The sequence below is a fragment of the Natrix helvetica genome (genome assembly GCF_964273705.1).
Source record: "Natrix helvetica genome assembly, chromosome: 1".
Classification (NCBI taxonomy): Eukaryota; Metazoa; Chordata; class Lepidosauria; order Squamata; family Natricidae; genus Natrix; species Natrix helvetica.
This window is the reverse complement of record NC_138548.1, coordinates 17879998-17896312: the sequence shown is the minus strand read 5'-3', so window position 1 is coordinate 17896312 and position 16315 is coordinate 17879998. Positions and strand designations below refer to the sequence as shown.

The window sequence follows — 16315 nt, the reverse complement described above, 5'->3', positions numbered from 1 at the left end:
GATAACAGCTAAACGAATGTGACAGTCCCCAAAACTTTGGGCCTGGAATAAGATGGATAGCTTTGGGCCCAAGTATCATATGTGCTGCTTGGAGAGGGGTGATCAAGAAAATGCCTATTCATGTGCATGCATTGACATGAATAAAGTTTCCCCAAGCGTCTTCTAGGTCCTAGAAATCATACGGCAGTTGAAATTGGTAGGACGGGAGTTGAAGCCACCCATGTCCCCTTCTCTACTGATTTAGACTGCAAAGTCCAAGCAGTCATAGATGGCAAAGAGATATAGGAAATGTCACTCTTTGTGATCATCTAATGTCACCTGGATTTTTATTTTGCAAGTATGGAAACGTTTGCCTGTCAGGGTTCCAATTAACAGAGCCTTGGCAAGCAAAAACTCTGGGACAGGTAGATTCCTCAAAGAATAGCTTTATTGGAAATATCATGCTGACACATATCTAGTGAAAACTGACTCTGAAAGGCTCTTGGTTGTCACCTACCGTATTTTTCGGAGTACAAGACACAGCTTTTTCTGCCCCAAAAGAGGGTGAAAATCTGGATGCGTCTTATACACTGAATACAGCATTTTTGGCCTCCCGAAATCTCGCCCGGTGCATCTAGTTTTTCACAAAAATGGACACGCAGAGGGTTTAGGAGGCCTGCAAACTGCTCCTGGGGGCTGGGGAGGGCAAAAATGAGCAATAAATGGGGCCGATTTTCACAAAAACTGGCCTGTTTTTGCCCTCCCCAGCCCCCGGGAGCACTCTACAGACTTTCACAGCCTCTACACACCCCGTTTGTGTGAAAAACAGGGCTGTTTTTCACCTTCCAAACCCCCCACATGCCATATTTTTGCCCTTCCTGGCCCCCAGGAGCACTTTACAGGCTTCTCAAACTCTCTGCATGCCCACCCCACCCCCCTTTTTTTATTTACAAAAAATGGGTTGTGCAGAAGGTTTGGGAGGCCTGCAGAGTGTTCCTGGGGGCGGGGGGAGGGCAAAAAAGATTTTTTTAAAATTTACCTCTTCAAAATCTTGGTGTGTCTTATAGTCCGAAAAATATAGTAATTAAAAGTGAAAGTTTCCCCCCCCCAATTCCAAACAATCAGTCGCATGGCCCAATTAAGGCAGCATCCACTGGTCTGGTGACATCCTTCCCCTCCTTCCTCCGGCCAGGTGTGAGAACATCCTTGGTTCCCAAGAGAAAGTATTTTGTTTTGACTACACAGCCCCAGCTTTTCTAATCCCTCCTCCCTATCCCTCAGCTCTAGTGTGGCAGCACTGAAGCTCCAAGATGGCTTTCGCCAGCCAGCTTCAGGGTTGACAGTGCCCATGCTTAAGATAGCAAAGTTGCAATGACTGCCAACTTCAGCCTGTTCCTGAAAGGTCCAGCAATCACAGAGTCTTCTTAATGAAAAAAGGCAAAATGTTGAAAGGACTTGCTTTTCTGCTGACTTTCCTCTTTATTTACTGAGCTATATAGGAAGAGGGGCAGGCCCATACAATATGCTCAGTACAGGTAAGCTCGATTTGTGACCACAGTTGGGACTGGAACTTGCTTTGCTAAGCCAGGCATTTGTCAAGTGAGTCACATCAAATTTTAACGACCTTTTTCTGGTTGAGGTTGTTACGTGAATCTAGCTTCCCACATTGACTTTGCTTGTTGCCTGGGAAAGTGGCAAGCGGAGATTATGTGACCATGGAACACTGTGGCCATCATAAATAGACACCAGTTGCCAAGCATCTGGATTTTGATCATGCGGCCGTGGGAATGCTGCAAGGGTCCCATGTGTGAGGATTGGTTGTAAGTCATATTTTTCAGTGCTGCTATAACTCTGAACGATCACTAAACAAATGGTTGTAAGTTAAGGTTTACCTGTACAAAGCCCAGATCACCAAAAAGTCTCTATTATTGCTGGACCAAATCCCACTATGGACATGCTTTTAAGTTTCTTTTAATTGAATTTTCCCCCTGCATAGATAATTACAAACATAACTTGCCTAGGAAACCAACACTGAGTAAGCAGGCTGCATCTAACCTTCAAAAATGATATTCAGCAGCCAACTTATACATTAACAACTTGTCTGAGTAAAAATCCTTCTGTTACTAAAACACTAATAGAGAGTTAATCATTATTTTTAAATAAAGGTCAGGAATCTGAATAATGAAGGAAAAAAAATACACAGGATCAAAAGTAATTGAAACAATTTTTAAAAATGAAATAGAAATGCAACAAATAAACACCTGAAACTTGGTAGCTAAGATTTCTACCTTACACCCCCTGGGTCTGCACTCACTTGCTATCCAGGAGGTCCATAATAGGCTGCAAGACGTTGTCAGCATCTTGAGCCACGCTGCTGCAGGCACTGGCAGGCACATTCCCAGTGCCTTTCACTTGGCTCAGGATGTCTCCCATCTGCTTCACACAGTCCTCTATATGGGGCTGAAAACTGGAGAGAAACAGAAGGGCTCACCTGATGTTCTACTGAAGAAGAGACAAGAGCAGCCTTCCTTAACCTGGCACCGTGCTCAGATGTTCTCTTGGCAACTCCCATAATTTCTGGCTGGGAACTGTAGGCTCAATAGAGCTGGAAGATGCAAAATTGAGGAAGGCCGGGCCAGAAGTCTTGAACTAATGTCATACGTCTTGTGCTTTCATTGGTTAATGGGCCAATAACCAGTTTGCCATCCCCAGCCCATTGTATACATCCAATATCAAGTGTTCTGCAGGGAAATGACCTCAATTAACACCCCATTATCTTCCAAACTAGTCCTACCTGGTTGCAAATACTCGGCTTAGTTCATCCAAGACATTGTTGAGTTTCACCTGAAGTTCCTTGAGGATATCACTGGCTTCTGTGTCCAACTGAGAGGACAGAAAATAACAATAATTGTGAGCAAAAATCCAAAATCACACTGCTTAAATAATAGGAACCGGTTTCCAGAATTTATCTCAAACTAGCTGATAACCCGGCGCTGCCTAGGTATTTATTTATCCCAACCCTCCTTCTATGAACGTTGCTGCAATTTCCAAATTTGGATTTTTCCCCTTACCAGAGAGAGCCCCCTTGTGGAGTACAGTGAAGCCATTATCATGGCAACTCCGCAATGCTGTACAGTAGAAGCCATTTTATGGCAGTATGATAGAAGCTGTTTTAAGGCACAACAGGCTGTATCTTGTCTTACCCCCACTGTATTTGTTTCCAGAGAGTAAGTAATCTGTGTACCAAGTTTGGTTGAAATGGCTTGAGGCGTTCCAGAGTTATGCTGGAAGATTCACACATACGTAGCCATTTTTATATATATAGATGGAGTATGTACTGTATGCATGTATGCATGTATGTATGTTTGTATGTATCTGTATTTGCTTAGTTATTTATTTACAGGGGCTTAAATGCTCCACCCCCAGTCTAAAGAGACACTAATGTAAGTCTGTTATACTATATTTAGCTGACAAAGGCAAAAAAATTCAGTTTAGGGTTTGGCTAAATGTCACAGAATGTTTGGTTGTTCAGAGTATTAATGATATTGTCAATTTGGCTTGAGTTAAACCAATTTCAAACTGATTCAAAATTTGTACTTTAAACACTGAAATACCTTTTGTCAATTAAAAGGAAAAAAAGTTCTCATGAATTTTCCACCTGCTACCAGTTTGAGAAGCCCCTCCCCCTTCCAAAAGGATATCAAAGAATCCAGAATTGATTGAGGCATCAAAAATGTTTTGAATTCATAGTTTCGGGCATGTCAGGCTGGGCATCAACACCTACCTTAATAAAATAAAAGACTAGCCTTTTCCTTATTGATGAGAAATCAAATCTACCCTCCGATGGATGAGTGGAGAAAAGACCTTGCAGAACAGCAGAGACGATGCCTGCAAGAAGTAACTACGACCTCACAGGTCTCTCTGTGCCTGTCTGGTCCACTTCCCACCCAGTTGTCCAAGGTAGTTGAAAAATGCAAACCTCTTTCCCTCCCATAGCTTCAAACATCTTCTCTAGCTGGACACGCAACTGCTGTATGTTGTTCATCAGGATACAGGGCTGGAACAGAAGAATCACATATAGACAAACACATTTCAAGGCTGTTCTATCTCTGATCAACACACATATGAACACTGGGGTCAACACGGACATCAGTTGTGATATGAAATGAAGCAACTCTTGCCCTGGAGGATCAGGACCAGATTCAGGTTAGATATCTGGAGGAACTTCCTGGTGGTAAGAATGATCAAGCAATGGTGAAGTGGTGTGTTCCCTTTGCTGAAGGTCTCCATACGGAGGCTGACATCTGACTAATGGACATGAGCTTAAAGTGGTTTAAACTGACATGAGCTTAAAGTTTTCCATTGTCATTTGGCAAACTCCCCAGTTTAATGCACAACTCTGGAATTTCCTTGTATTACACAGTCGTGGTGGCACAGTGCAGTATTGTAGGCTACTTCTGCTGACTGCCGGCTGCCAGAAGTTCGGCAGTTCAAATCCCACCAGGCTCAAGGTTGACTCAGATTTCCATCGTTCCAAGGTGGGTAAAATGGGGACCCTGATTGTTGGGGGGTAAACCGCTCAAAGAGGGCTGTAAAGCACTGTAAAGTGGTATATAAGTCTGAAGTGCTATTGCTATCTGACTTTAGCAGATTCTGCACCAAAGAGCAGCTTGGAGTGGATGACATCTGAGGTCCTCCCAATTCTGTGATTCTAGGGTCTTCCAGTTTCAGGCAGGGCAATGTTGCTTAACTCAGTTTTGTCAAACCAATATTGTTGGTCCATCCTCCTCAGTTCTATTAAACCAATATTAAGGGAGACTGCAAGGTAAAGCTCTGAAATAAAAGCAATCTCTCTAAAGTTGGCATTCTCCAGATGCATCGGACTTCCAGCAAAGAAAACTAGAAAAACAATAAAGAGAATATGTGTGGCTCAGGGTTGAAATCAAGGATCCAGGTGCTCTCTGAGCTTGGTTGTTTTCTCGCAGATGATTCATTACCCAAACTAGGTAACATCATCAGTAATAAAACGTCTGCAAGAAAATTACCAAGCTCAGAGAGCAACAAGGACCTCTCAAAGCTGGAAAAGTCAATTATCCCTATTATTTTTACTGCAGCATACTGTTGGAAAATTTCCCAGTTCCTTCCAGCTGGGAGAAGCCAATGAAGATTTGAAGACTGCCTTAAGAGGTACTTCTTTTGTCCAGTTTCTATTTTGGGGAGATAATCCTCTCAAGGGCAAGGCAGAGAGTTCCTGTGGCTACATGGTTTCTATTCTTTTGAGGATAATCCCTTTAAGGGCAAGGCAGGGATTTTTCCTATTGGCTATCTGAGTTTTCTCAATGGTTTCCTTCAGGCAAGCGCTGGGCTGGCTGGGCTGGTTTCTTGATTCAGCTTTGTTACATTTTAGGTGGTGTGAATTGCTTTTGACTGAATGCCCAGACATCTAATTAAGTTTATTAAGATTTTCCCTGCTGTGAAAACAGAAGAAGGGCCTTGAAGGCTATCTTAATCCATTCCCTATTTGCTGCAGGAATCTCACAACACCCATATCCCTGTTTCCTGCCTTTGTTTAAATATTCCCAAGGAGCAATTCATTTTCTAAGGCAATCTCTTTAGTTTCCCAACAGCTTTTGCTCTGCAAAAAACTTCTCCATAACTTTTACCCAGAATCTACTTCTGTGCAATTTCTATACATTGCTCAAGGATGATGATTCCCATACTTAGGAGCATTCACAAATGGACGTGCAGAACAGAGGTGGTATTCAGTCAGTTCTGACAGGTTCTGGAGAACTGGTAGTGGAAATATTGAGTAGTTCAGAGAACCAGCAAATAGGCTGGCCTCACCCCTGCTGCCTCCCAGGGTCCCAGCTGATCTTCTTTTGTTGCCCTGAACAGGAGAACGGAGCTGGAAAGCAGACTAGTGGGATGGGGATGGGGGAATGGGGATTTTCCAGTATCCTTCCACTGCCACGCCCACCAAGCCGCGCCCACCAAGCCATGCCCACAGAACTGGTAGTAAAAAGTTTTGAATCCCACCACTGGCGCAGAACCTTTCAACCTCAAATATTTGAAAGCTACCAAGAGATGACTCTAGTCACGAAGCTAAACCTACAAAGCTCCTTCAACTGTGAGTCACAAGCTTTGGTTTCCAAACTCTCTAGTGTTTGGTTTCTAGACCCTCTAGTCTAGAATGCCGTGTTTCCTGTTCATCTCCCTCTTAATCGCAGTACAATTCTGTCAACATCCTTCTTACGATGCGGCATCCAGAACTGAGTGTAGCATTCTACTTCACCATAGAATGCAATGGTTGTTATTTTTGGTGATTTGAATACTATGTTTCTGTTCATACTATCTGAGATGATACTGTGCTCACTTTCTAATATACAGCAGTGATGGCTAACCTTTTTCTAAAGGTGTGCCAAAATTATTCGTACACGCGAATAATGGACATGGACAGGGGAATTGTGCATGCATGTGTAGGTAGGGGATTATGCATGTGCGCATAATCCCCTACCTACACATGCATGCACAATTCCCCTGTCCATGCATGCGTGTGCCTCCCGCTTGGGGAGGGGGGAGGAGTTTTTCACTGTCCCCAGGCTCCGGAGGCTGTTCTGAAGCTTGGGGAGAGCGAAAATGGCCTTCCCCGGCCCTCCGGAAGGCCAATAATCAGCTGGCCAGCGCACACATGCATGCCGGAGTTGAGGGCTGCCATGCTGGCAGCTATGGAACCTATGAACCATAGATTTGCCATCACGGACATACAAGATATGAAAACAGAATCCATTTTAATGTAGGTAATTTATGACATCATCTTATAGCCAAAGAGATGTTTCTGGTGCGGACAGGGGTCCTGCCAAAGGTATGCACCACTTCCTTTACAACAGTGAAATTGGCGGCATGTAAATTTAGTAAATAAATACAAATAAATTTTCCTCCCCATCCCCATCCTGGAGCCCACTGGGCTCCTTGGGATCCCTGGTTCTGCAGGAAGATTTTAAAAGAAAAGGCATGTCAGAAACTGAAGGCATGAATGCAATACATCACCACTTTTTCCTTCTCCTTGGAGCAGTAGGAAGCAAAGCCTTTAGAGATGATCTCAGCATACTGCAGCAGGACATTGCTGATGGTCTGAAAAGCAAAGTAAAGTCAATAAGAAAGACAAGGAGAGTTATGCTGGAACACACAAACACACAGCCATTTTTATACATCATATTTTTCAGAGTATAAGACGCACGTTTTCCCCCTCAAAAAGAGGCTGAAAATCTGGGTGCGCCTTATACACTGAATACCGCATTTTTTGCCTCCCGAAACTCCACCCCCTTCACCAAAATGGTCATGCATAGCCTTTAGGAGGCTTTCAGAGTTCTCTTGGGGGCTGGGAAGGGCAGAAATGAACAAAAAATGGGCCGTTTTTTGCTCAATTTTGCCACCCTCAGCTCTCAGGAGCACTCTATAAGCCTCCTAAATGCTATGCATGCCCTTTTTTTTTGACAAAAAAAACGGCCCCATTTTTGCTCGTTTTTGGTGGGGCACCGCCCAGGAGCACTCTATAAGCCTCCTAAAGGCTATTCATGCCCTCTTTTTGAAAAAAAAAACAGGCCCATTTTTGCAAAAAATGGGCCATTTTGGGGAGTGCAAAACCTTTTTTTTATTTGCCTCTTCAAAATTTTGGTGCGTCTTACACTCCGAAAACTACGGTATATAGAAGATGATTTTAACGTCTGGAAACAGTTCTGTCTGCCATGGACATTGAATGATATTTCTGTGTCATACCCGAGATCTGCCTAAATCAGCCTACTGTTCCATTCCCCAGACACAATCTTCATCCCACTTTACCTAGCAGCTAGGAGGACGTCTTCATAACACTCTTGAGTCAAACGGAAATTGTCCTTCTACAGCTGTGGAAACCTTCTATAAAAAGATGGAACAATAGCATCAAGTCCGAAAATATTTTGATCTGCCTAGCAACTGCTTTTAGTTCAGAAAGATTCCTTGGCTGGTTAACTTCTCTAAGAGTTGTTCCTTGATATCATTTCAAAAGCAGAAGTTATAAGCACACGGCAGTAGTGACCATAGCAGGAGGAACTGTTTACCTTGGCAAACCTGCGCATGTAATGGCCTACAATCTGTGGATCAGGGCACTCCAGCTTCTTGATAATCTCAAAGCTTTGGTTGAGTTGGGAGAAGACATCAACCACAGAGCAGGAGAAAAGGGCATGTTCTGAGGTTTGTTGAAACTGGGAAAAGACCCAAGAAGATTGAATGAGAAACTAACTTCTTTGAGAGGGAAAATAGGAAATAACTGTTAAAACATTTATCTTGCTAAACCCATTCTTGCCAATTCTGACAGTGAATTACCGAAGTTCAAAAAAGGACTTTTTTCTAGTTTTATCCAGGGATGGCAAGAACCAAACTTGAGAATGTTTTGTTCTCAAAACTTATGTTCCGTGATTGAAGTGAAAGATGGAATTCTGGTGAATTAACAGAATATTCATAAGATAATAATATTTTGCAAAGTTGTGCAGATAAATGTTTGACATGCTAATTGCTATGCGACATCGGCTCTTTCTAAAATAGGTCTCCGTCAAAAGTTGCCACAAAGAGCTGTGTTCCAAAAGAATTCAGTTCTGAGGTTGTTGTTTTTTAAAAAAACTATTATAATTACAGTGCTGATGAAACCAGATGCAAACCTTCAGCCTGATACACTACCCCATCTTTCTTGTCCCGTTCCAATGCTCCATGCAAGAAATCTCGTGACACTTCCTCATTCTCATCCAGCCACTGGATAACAAAAGGTTCAAACCATCTAGAGAAACACAATGAAAAAAGGTGTAAGGTTGAAATCAAGAAAATCTACCTTGGCCAACTCCAGAGAATTTGAAATAGGGATGGGTAAGAGTTTTGTTCAGTTTTTCATAAGAACCTACCAAGCTCTAAAATTCTCATTAAAAACAGGATAAAAAGAATTGTTTTTTATCTAACAAATGAGGGAAAAGTAAAAAGAAAAGTACATCTTTTTGAAGTTTCCCCTCTTATAAGTTCTAGTTTTAGAAGTATAAAATCGCTTAGTGCAGTTTCTGAAGAAATCTAAAGAAGCTGCCATTAATTTTCTAAAAACCAAAAATTTTCTCCTAAAATATTAGTGAGAAGAGGCCGTTGAGACCATGAGATCTAAGCCCCTGCTTAATGCAGAAATTCGAATGAATGCATCCTGAGAGTTGGCTGCTCGAGCTTCTGCTTGATCACAAGTGTTCTGTCTGACCAAAAAAAAAACAAAAAAACCATTCTTCTGAAGCTCAATGCATGGTGGGAGATAAACAGAACCAAATAAACAATTTGAATAATTTGAAGTGGGGCCACTCAATGGCTTGGTCTGGAGAAATGGGTAGGACCTGGAAAAGGCCTATCCCAGTGATGGCTAACCCTTTTGTCGTCATGTGCCAAAAGTGTGTGTGTGCATACCCATAATGCAATGTGCGTGGAGCACCACCCAGGCGCAACACCCCCTGCGTGCCCCAACCCCCTGCGCATGTATGCGCATCTGCGCAGCCACCTGCCACGTTCTTTGAGCTTAGCAGGCCTCCCTGAAGCCTCCTGGGACCCAAAATGGGCTGCGGGGAGGGGGCACGCCGCCAGAACCCCGTGCATGCGCCCGTGTCTCCTGCATGCATCCCGCCCCCTGTGCATGCATGGCAGAAACCCAAAAATCACCTGGCCGGCAGGAGGTGTGGCTGGCTGGGGCGACGACTCGCGTGCCTGCAGAGAGGGCTCTGCGTGCCACCTGTGGCACACGTGCCATAGGTTTGTCATCACAGGCCTATCCTATACAGCCTCTCCTGAAGCCTGCCCTTAGATCCTTACAAGTACTGTTCCTACCCTTAAGCAGTTGCCAAGCAAGAACTGATTTTTAAGAATTCTCCATGGTTATACCTTATACAGGTAGTCCTTGATTTACAACATTTCATTAGTGACCGTTCAAAGTTACAACAGCATTGAAAAAAGTGACTTAAGACCATTTTTCATACTTACGGCCATTGTAGCATCACTGAGATCATCCCATCAAAATTTGGACACTTGGCACCTGGCTCATATTTATGATAGTTGCAGTGTCCTGGGATCAATTTGCTTGGGCTATCATTATGACATATGACCTATTACTTGCTATTTATATCTACACAGTGAGCTTATGCACAGGAGACAAATTCCTTGTCTGTCCGATCACACTTGGACAATAAAGAATTCTATTTTATTCTATTCTTCTTCTATTCTATTTATGTGATCATCTTTTGCAACTTCTGACAAGCAAAGTCAATGGGGAAACCAGATTCACTTAACGACTGTGTCACTAACTTAACAACTGCAATGATTCACTTAACAACTGTGGCAAGAAAGGGCATAAAATGGAGCAAAATTCACTTAACAAATATCTCACTTAACAATAGAAATTTTGGGCTCAATTGTGGTCGTAATTTGAGTATAACCTGTACTAGTTATACTTTCTAATTCTACCATTTTTGTGAAATTTATTTATTTATTTATTTTATTTATAAAATAACACCAAATTTTAACACCAAATGTGGTGTTTTGATTCTTTTGTGGCAGGACATAAAGTGAGTGAAGAATGAGATGATACGGGGTTGGACTAGATGACCTCCAGGGTCCCTTCCAACTCTGCTATCGTATTGCATTGTAAAGTAAAAACATTTTCTGAGTCTTGTAGAAGAACAGGAAACTTAAATGTCAAATTTCAAAATTCACACCTGCTGTATCTTAAGCTAAAGTTCAGCCAACCGCAAGTTCTCTAGAGGAAACGCTTCTCTGCCTAGCAACAGCAGCCTAAATTAAGTGACCAATTAACACTGGCATAGCATATTTCTGTGTTTTGCTGTTTTTGAGAAACATATAAGAGCGTGCTTCTCCGCAAGGAGGTTGTTCAGATGTTCATATGGCTGTCTTGCCTATCTTGATCTGAACCTTTGGTACCAAATAAAACCACTTCTCTTGATCTCGAAGTCTGAGTCCCTTATTTCCTAAAACATTTATGGTGACTGCGCAGGGACTTGGAGTGATATTTCGCTGAGGACGGCACGGACCGACCGGTGCCCAATCGAGGCCATCTTGCCCAACCTTCAGGCGCCACAGAGAGTTTCTCTGGAAGGAGGCAGACGACCCCCTGGGGTACTCGGTGGACACCGACCGATCCAAGAATTGGAACGGGATCAAGACAAGTCAATGAACAAAGCCAGCCAAAAAGAAGACGCCTGCAGACAAGTATTGTGGGAATTGTAGACCCACTCAGTTGAGAGTGGAAGAGGGGACCTGATCACCCCCCTGGGTCCGGGATCGTTGCATCCTAATGAGACCCTAGAGTTGAGACCCTAGAGTTGTGTGGGTGGTTAAGCCATTGCAGTTCCTGTTGGCGACTGGAACGTCCGGCACTGCAGGTTAGTGGCAGTTTCTTAGAACATGGGTGGTGAAGGAAGTATCCCTCAGACACCTCTTCAATGCATGTTAAAGAATGTTAAGAAAAGTTTGGATCTTTAAAAATATGCCAGCGCTTGCTGGGAGATCCAAATTAGGAAAGAGAAGACACTGAACACCCCAAAACAGAGACAAGGGGAAAAAAAGGAGTTGTAAGGTGTGTAGTCCTGGGTGGACAGGATACAACACTCTTAGAAAAACCCTGAGATATAGTCAGTTACCAGGATGGGTAACAAGCCTCAAGGAGGAAAGGAAAAAGGAAAAAGAAAAGAAAAAGAAAAGAAAAGGAGAGTCTCAATGAAATATTTAGTTCCTGTGTTGTTTTAGCTTGCGTGTTTGTCTTTGTTGATGTGTTTAAGTGTTTTTTGTTTTTCTTTTAAAGAAAAGAGAGAGAGTCTCTGACATCAGTGCGCTCCACCGGTGTATCTTTGACATGAAGTGGTTGACACTGAAGGGGTAGGAGACCCAAGGAGACAAAAGGTGGAATCAGAAATTGATTAGAAAGAACAAATGGTCCCATTAGGTGGGGCCAGAAGGAAAAAAACCAAAAAGGTTCCCGAAGGGACAGATCAACTGGACCACAAACTTGGTCCAAAGGAGCAGTTGAGCTAGAACTCCAATTGCCCCTAAGGGAAATTTTATTGCCAGGAACTGAGGGGGAGTTACGTAAGGTGTACATGTATGCTCCATTCTCAATGGCTGATTTATATAATTGGAAAAATCAAATTCCTAATTATAGAGAAAATCCAGATCAGATGCATGTCCTTTTTGCATCCATTTTTTTCTGAACTCCCCAGCCTACTTGGGCAGACATACAAAGTCTGATGGAAATGTTATTAATCCCAGAGGAAAGAAGGCTGGTGAAGGGAACCAGGGATAAGGCTTTGCAGAAGGATCATGCAAAAGCCTTATCCCTGGTTCCCTTCACCAGGACTGGACATGTTCACTGGAGGAACCAGATTGGGAACCTCAGTCCATTCGGCTGCAAAGCTATTGGACCTTGGCTTTGTTAGGACTCAAACAAAAGTTAAGAACTTAGGGAAGGTCTATCAAATTCAACAGAAACAGGATGAAAATCCAGGGGAATCCCTAGAATGCATTTGTCAAACTTTTAGGCAATATACCAAATTAGATCCCAAGGTTGAAGCAAATAAGAGAATGGTCAATATGATCCTCATTGGTCAGCCTGCAGATGACATTAGGGCAAAAATTACAGAAGACCGAGGGCCCCCCAGGAAAGGCACCTCTGAATTTGTGGAATTAGCATACAAAGCATATATTAATTGGGCTCAAATTTCAGAGAAGAAGGAACTTCAAAGGGCAAGAGGAAACACATTTTTTTTTCTCACCGAGGCTCTTAGACAGAAAGAGTGGGAGGCCAAGGGAAACTGCCGGAAGAATTGTATGAGGAGGGATCGGTAGTTAGAATCCCACCCCGGGTCAGAGGAAGAACCCTCCAGTCAGCAAAAGGGAAGACAGAAAATATGCCTTTGGAGTTTTACATGGTCAGGGGCCTAGTTGGAAAGTAAGTGCTCACTAATTTTGTCACTCGATACATGTTGGCAAAAGGCACATATGCTGTTGTTAATCAGGTTGTTGCAGCTTGTCTCTGTTGTGCACAAAACAACCCAAAGACAGGATGAAAATTTCCTTTGGGAGTCCTTCTACAGGGCTCATACCTAGGTGCAGCAGGATATTGTAGAATATGGATACCGAATTTTGCCCTGCTAGCCAAACCACTCTATGAATCCACAAAGGGGGGAGAAAAAGAACCCTTTGTTTGGACCCAGGAACAAAAATAGGCACTTGAGACTTTAAAGTTAAAATTGTCTCAAGCTCTGTTATGGGACTTCCCAACCTCGAGAAAAATACGTTTTGCTGTTTTTGAGAAACTTTATGAGCGTGCTTCTCCGCAAGGAGGTTGTTCATATGTTCATATGGCTGTCTTGCCTATCTTGATCTGAACCTTTGGTACCAAATAAAACCACTTCTCTTGATCTCGAAGTCTGAGTCCCTTATTTCCTGCAACACTTTTAGTGCATCTTTTATCTTGAATAATGCTTGTATGGGTTCTGCTCAACAGTACAAAAGTCAATTCAATATTCTTTTGGAATGATAGCGTACTTTGAAATTTCCTGAGCTTGCCAAACTTTAAATATCTTCTTGGAGGTAGATATTTAAAGTTTGGGAAGGTCAGAAATTTCAAAGTCGGCTTATGGTAAGTAAGGTCAAGGTTTAAGCATGAGGAAACCACAAAGGGACTTACGCAGGGTATTCAGGAACTCGGCTCTTGAAAGAAGGAAGATCTGTGACATATTCATTGTACAGCCATTTCACCTTAAAGTGCAAGTTCATATAGTCGGCACTCTTGCATAGCCGATGTTTGTCATGCTCTACATAGTAGTGGAAGAGAAGAAGAGAATGAAAGAGAAAGAAGAAGGGATGGGAGTGCACAATTCTTGTACAGGCTTTCAGGATTTGAGTACTGAATTAGCCAAGCAGAATTATCTCCAGAGGTAAAACAAGATCCAAAAGCAAATTGTGGGAAACAATAGAAGAAAAAGGGGGTGGTGGTGGATGGGGAGTGAACATAGCTATAAGTGAGGATGGAAATGATATAAGGGTATAAACCTGTGAATGAATTGGAAGGTGGATGGTCTCTTCTGAAAATGTTTTAGTGTGCATTTAACCTGGGTATAGGGTTTGGCACAATCCCAATTTGTCCAGAAAGATCAGAAGCCCAACAAGAGGGAAGCCCAACATGAAGGGAAGGAGGGAGAAGACACATGAGAATGTTTTAATAAGAATGAGTAATGCAGCCTCTTCTTAAGACGCCAAGAAGGCTCACCTTCCATTGCATACTTCATGTCCTGAGCGAAAAGGTTCCACATAACCTCTGCACTGATCTTTCCAACATTTAGCTCTTGAGGGAATCTGTTAAGAATTCAAAGGCAGAAATTCACTTTCATGTCAACATGAAAAATTCACTAAAGTACCTGAATCCCACTAAAGACGAGGCATTAATGATTCGTGCATTTTCTTTCCCCTCTTTTGAGCACTCTCAGTATGTACTCACTGGTTGAGGCAGGGTGTGTATGAGTTCTTATCTTCCTCAATGATTGATACTATCAAGGTTATAAGTTTGGACCAAAAGTCTAGATTCTTGATGCTGGGACCCTGTTCCTCTGGTGGCACTTCACTCTTCTTGGACTAGGATAATTGGGTGGGAAGAAAGAATGAGGAAAAAATATACATTAGTTTGGCCAACTCATCCTGTCCCCTTGTAGAAACCAGAAGATCAAGGAGAGATGAAAATTGAGTAGGTCAATGTTGGTGAACTTTTCCTAAAGCCTCTGGAGGGTGAAAAATGGCTGAAAATGGAGGATGAAATCAGCTGGCCAGCGCGTGTATGCGAGCTGTTGCTGATAGGGCCTAAGAAATGGCTCCAGGTGCCACCTGTGGCATGCGTGCCATAGGTTCGCCATCATGTGCATTTTGTTTTTCTTGCCTTAATGTAGAACCTTACTTTTTCACCATTAAATTTCATTTTGTTAGATAGTGCCCAATGTTCAAGTTTGTCAAGATCCTTCTGTATCTTTAGCCTATCTTCTGGAGGGTTGGCTATTCCTGCCATCTTGGTGTCATCTGCAAATTTGATGAGTTCCCCATTTATCCCCTCATCCAAATCATTGATGAAGATGTTGAAGAGTACTGGGCCTAAAACAGAGCCTTGGGGGTAGAGATATATGGTAGGTATTCCAAACAGTTGAACAGTACTCTTTAAGATTGGTCTAGCATAGATTTTATAAGCTCTAGTTAGCAATACAATGTTTCCAGAAAAGAAGCTTTGTAGAATTAAGTTTACAACTCTTAGTGCTTTTTTATCAATACTTTTACAGTGAACTTTGGAGCATAGATAAGGACACCTAAGTTCTTAACAAAGTGAGGGTCATCTTCTATATCAATATCACCTAGCTTATACTTGACATTCTGATTATGTTTACCAATATGTAAGGCAGAGCATTTATTAATCGAAATTTGAAGTTCCCAACATGGCCAAAGGCATCTATGATAAAGTGCCAACCCACTCACAGGATCAGTTTGGTATTCACGACTATAGAGCTCATGGCAATTGTTGAAGATGTATTCGTAAGTTGAGTTGAGGCAGGCCTTCACACAATCCTTTACCACCTGACTGGCTCGTGGTGGACTCTGGAGCTCTTGGACCTGCACAAAACAGTGATAAGAAAGGGTGCCAGTTATTAGAAGCCATTAATTAATATAATAGGGATGCGGTGGCTCAGTGGCTAAGACGCAGGGCTTGTCAATCGGAAAGGTCAGCAGTTCAGCGGTTCGAATCCCTAATGCCGTGTGATGGAGTGAGGTCCCATTACTTGTCCCAGCTTTTGCCAACCTAGCAGTTCAAAAGCAAGTAAAAAATGCAAGTAGAAAAATAGGAACCACCTTTGGTGGGAAGGTAACAGCGTTCCATGCACCTTTGGCGTTTAGTCATTCCGGCTACATGACCATGGAGACACCTTTGGATAGCGCTGGCTCTTCAGCTTTGAAATGGAGATCAGCACTGCCCCCTAGAGTCAGGAACGATTAGCACATATGTGCAAGGGGAACCTTTACCTTTAATTAATATAGTGCCTACTTGAAGAAGCATCAGACTAAAAGAGGCATAAAGGATGATTGGAAAATAAGTCTTAAAAGGAGAGACTGAGGAAACTGGTTATGTTTAGCCCAGAGACAAAAACATGTGAGGGGGATATGAAATATCTGGAGGAATATCACCTGAAAACAAATCAAGACCTGTAAACTTTCAACTCAGTGTGCAGGACACACAATA

At 42.6% G+C, this 16315-nt stretch overlaps 1 protein-coding gene across 1 annotated transcript in view; it reads right to left on the bottom strand.

Moving 5' to 3' along the window:
* The window catches only part of UNC13A (unc-13 homolog A), a 173227-nt gene that overhangs the window by 32096 nt on the left and 124816 nt on the right, over positions 1-16315 (bottom strand). Inside the window, exons 25-34 of the mRNA XM_081958016.1 lie at positions 15556-15690; positions 14540-14673; positions 14312-14397; positions 13730-13856; positions 8692-8788; positions 8076-8219; positions 7022-7110; positions 3959-4088; positions 2774-2862; positions 2294-2446 (exon numbers count right to left, since the gene is read on the bottom strand). Coding sequence (XP_081814142.1) covers positions 2294-2446; positions 2774-2862; positions 3959-4088; positions 7022-7110; positions 8076-8219; positions 8692-8788; positions 13730-13856; positions 14312-14397; positions 14540-14673; positions 15556-15690 — 1184 coding nt within the window. The remainder of the gene's footprint in view (positions 1-2293; positions 2447-2773; positions 2863-3958; positions 4089-7021; positions 7111-8075; positions 8220-8691; positions 8789-13729; positions 13857-14311; positions 14398-14539; positions 14674-15555; positions 15691-16315) is intronic.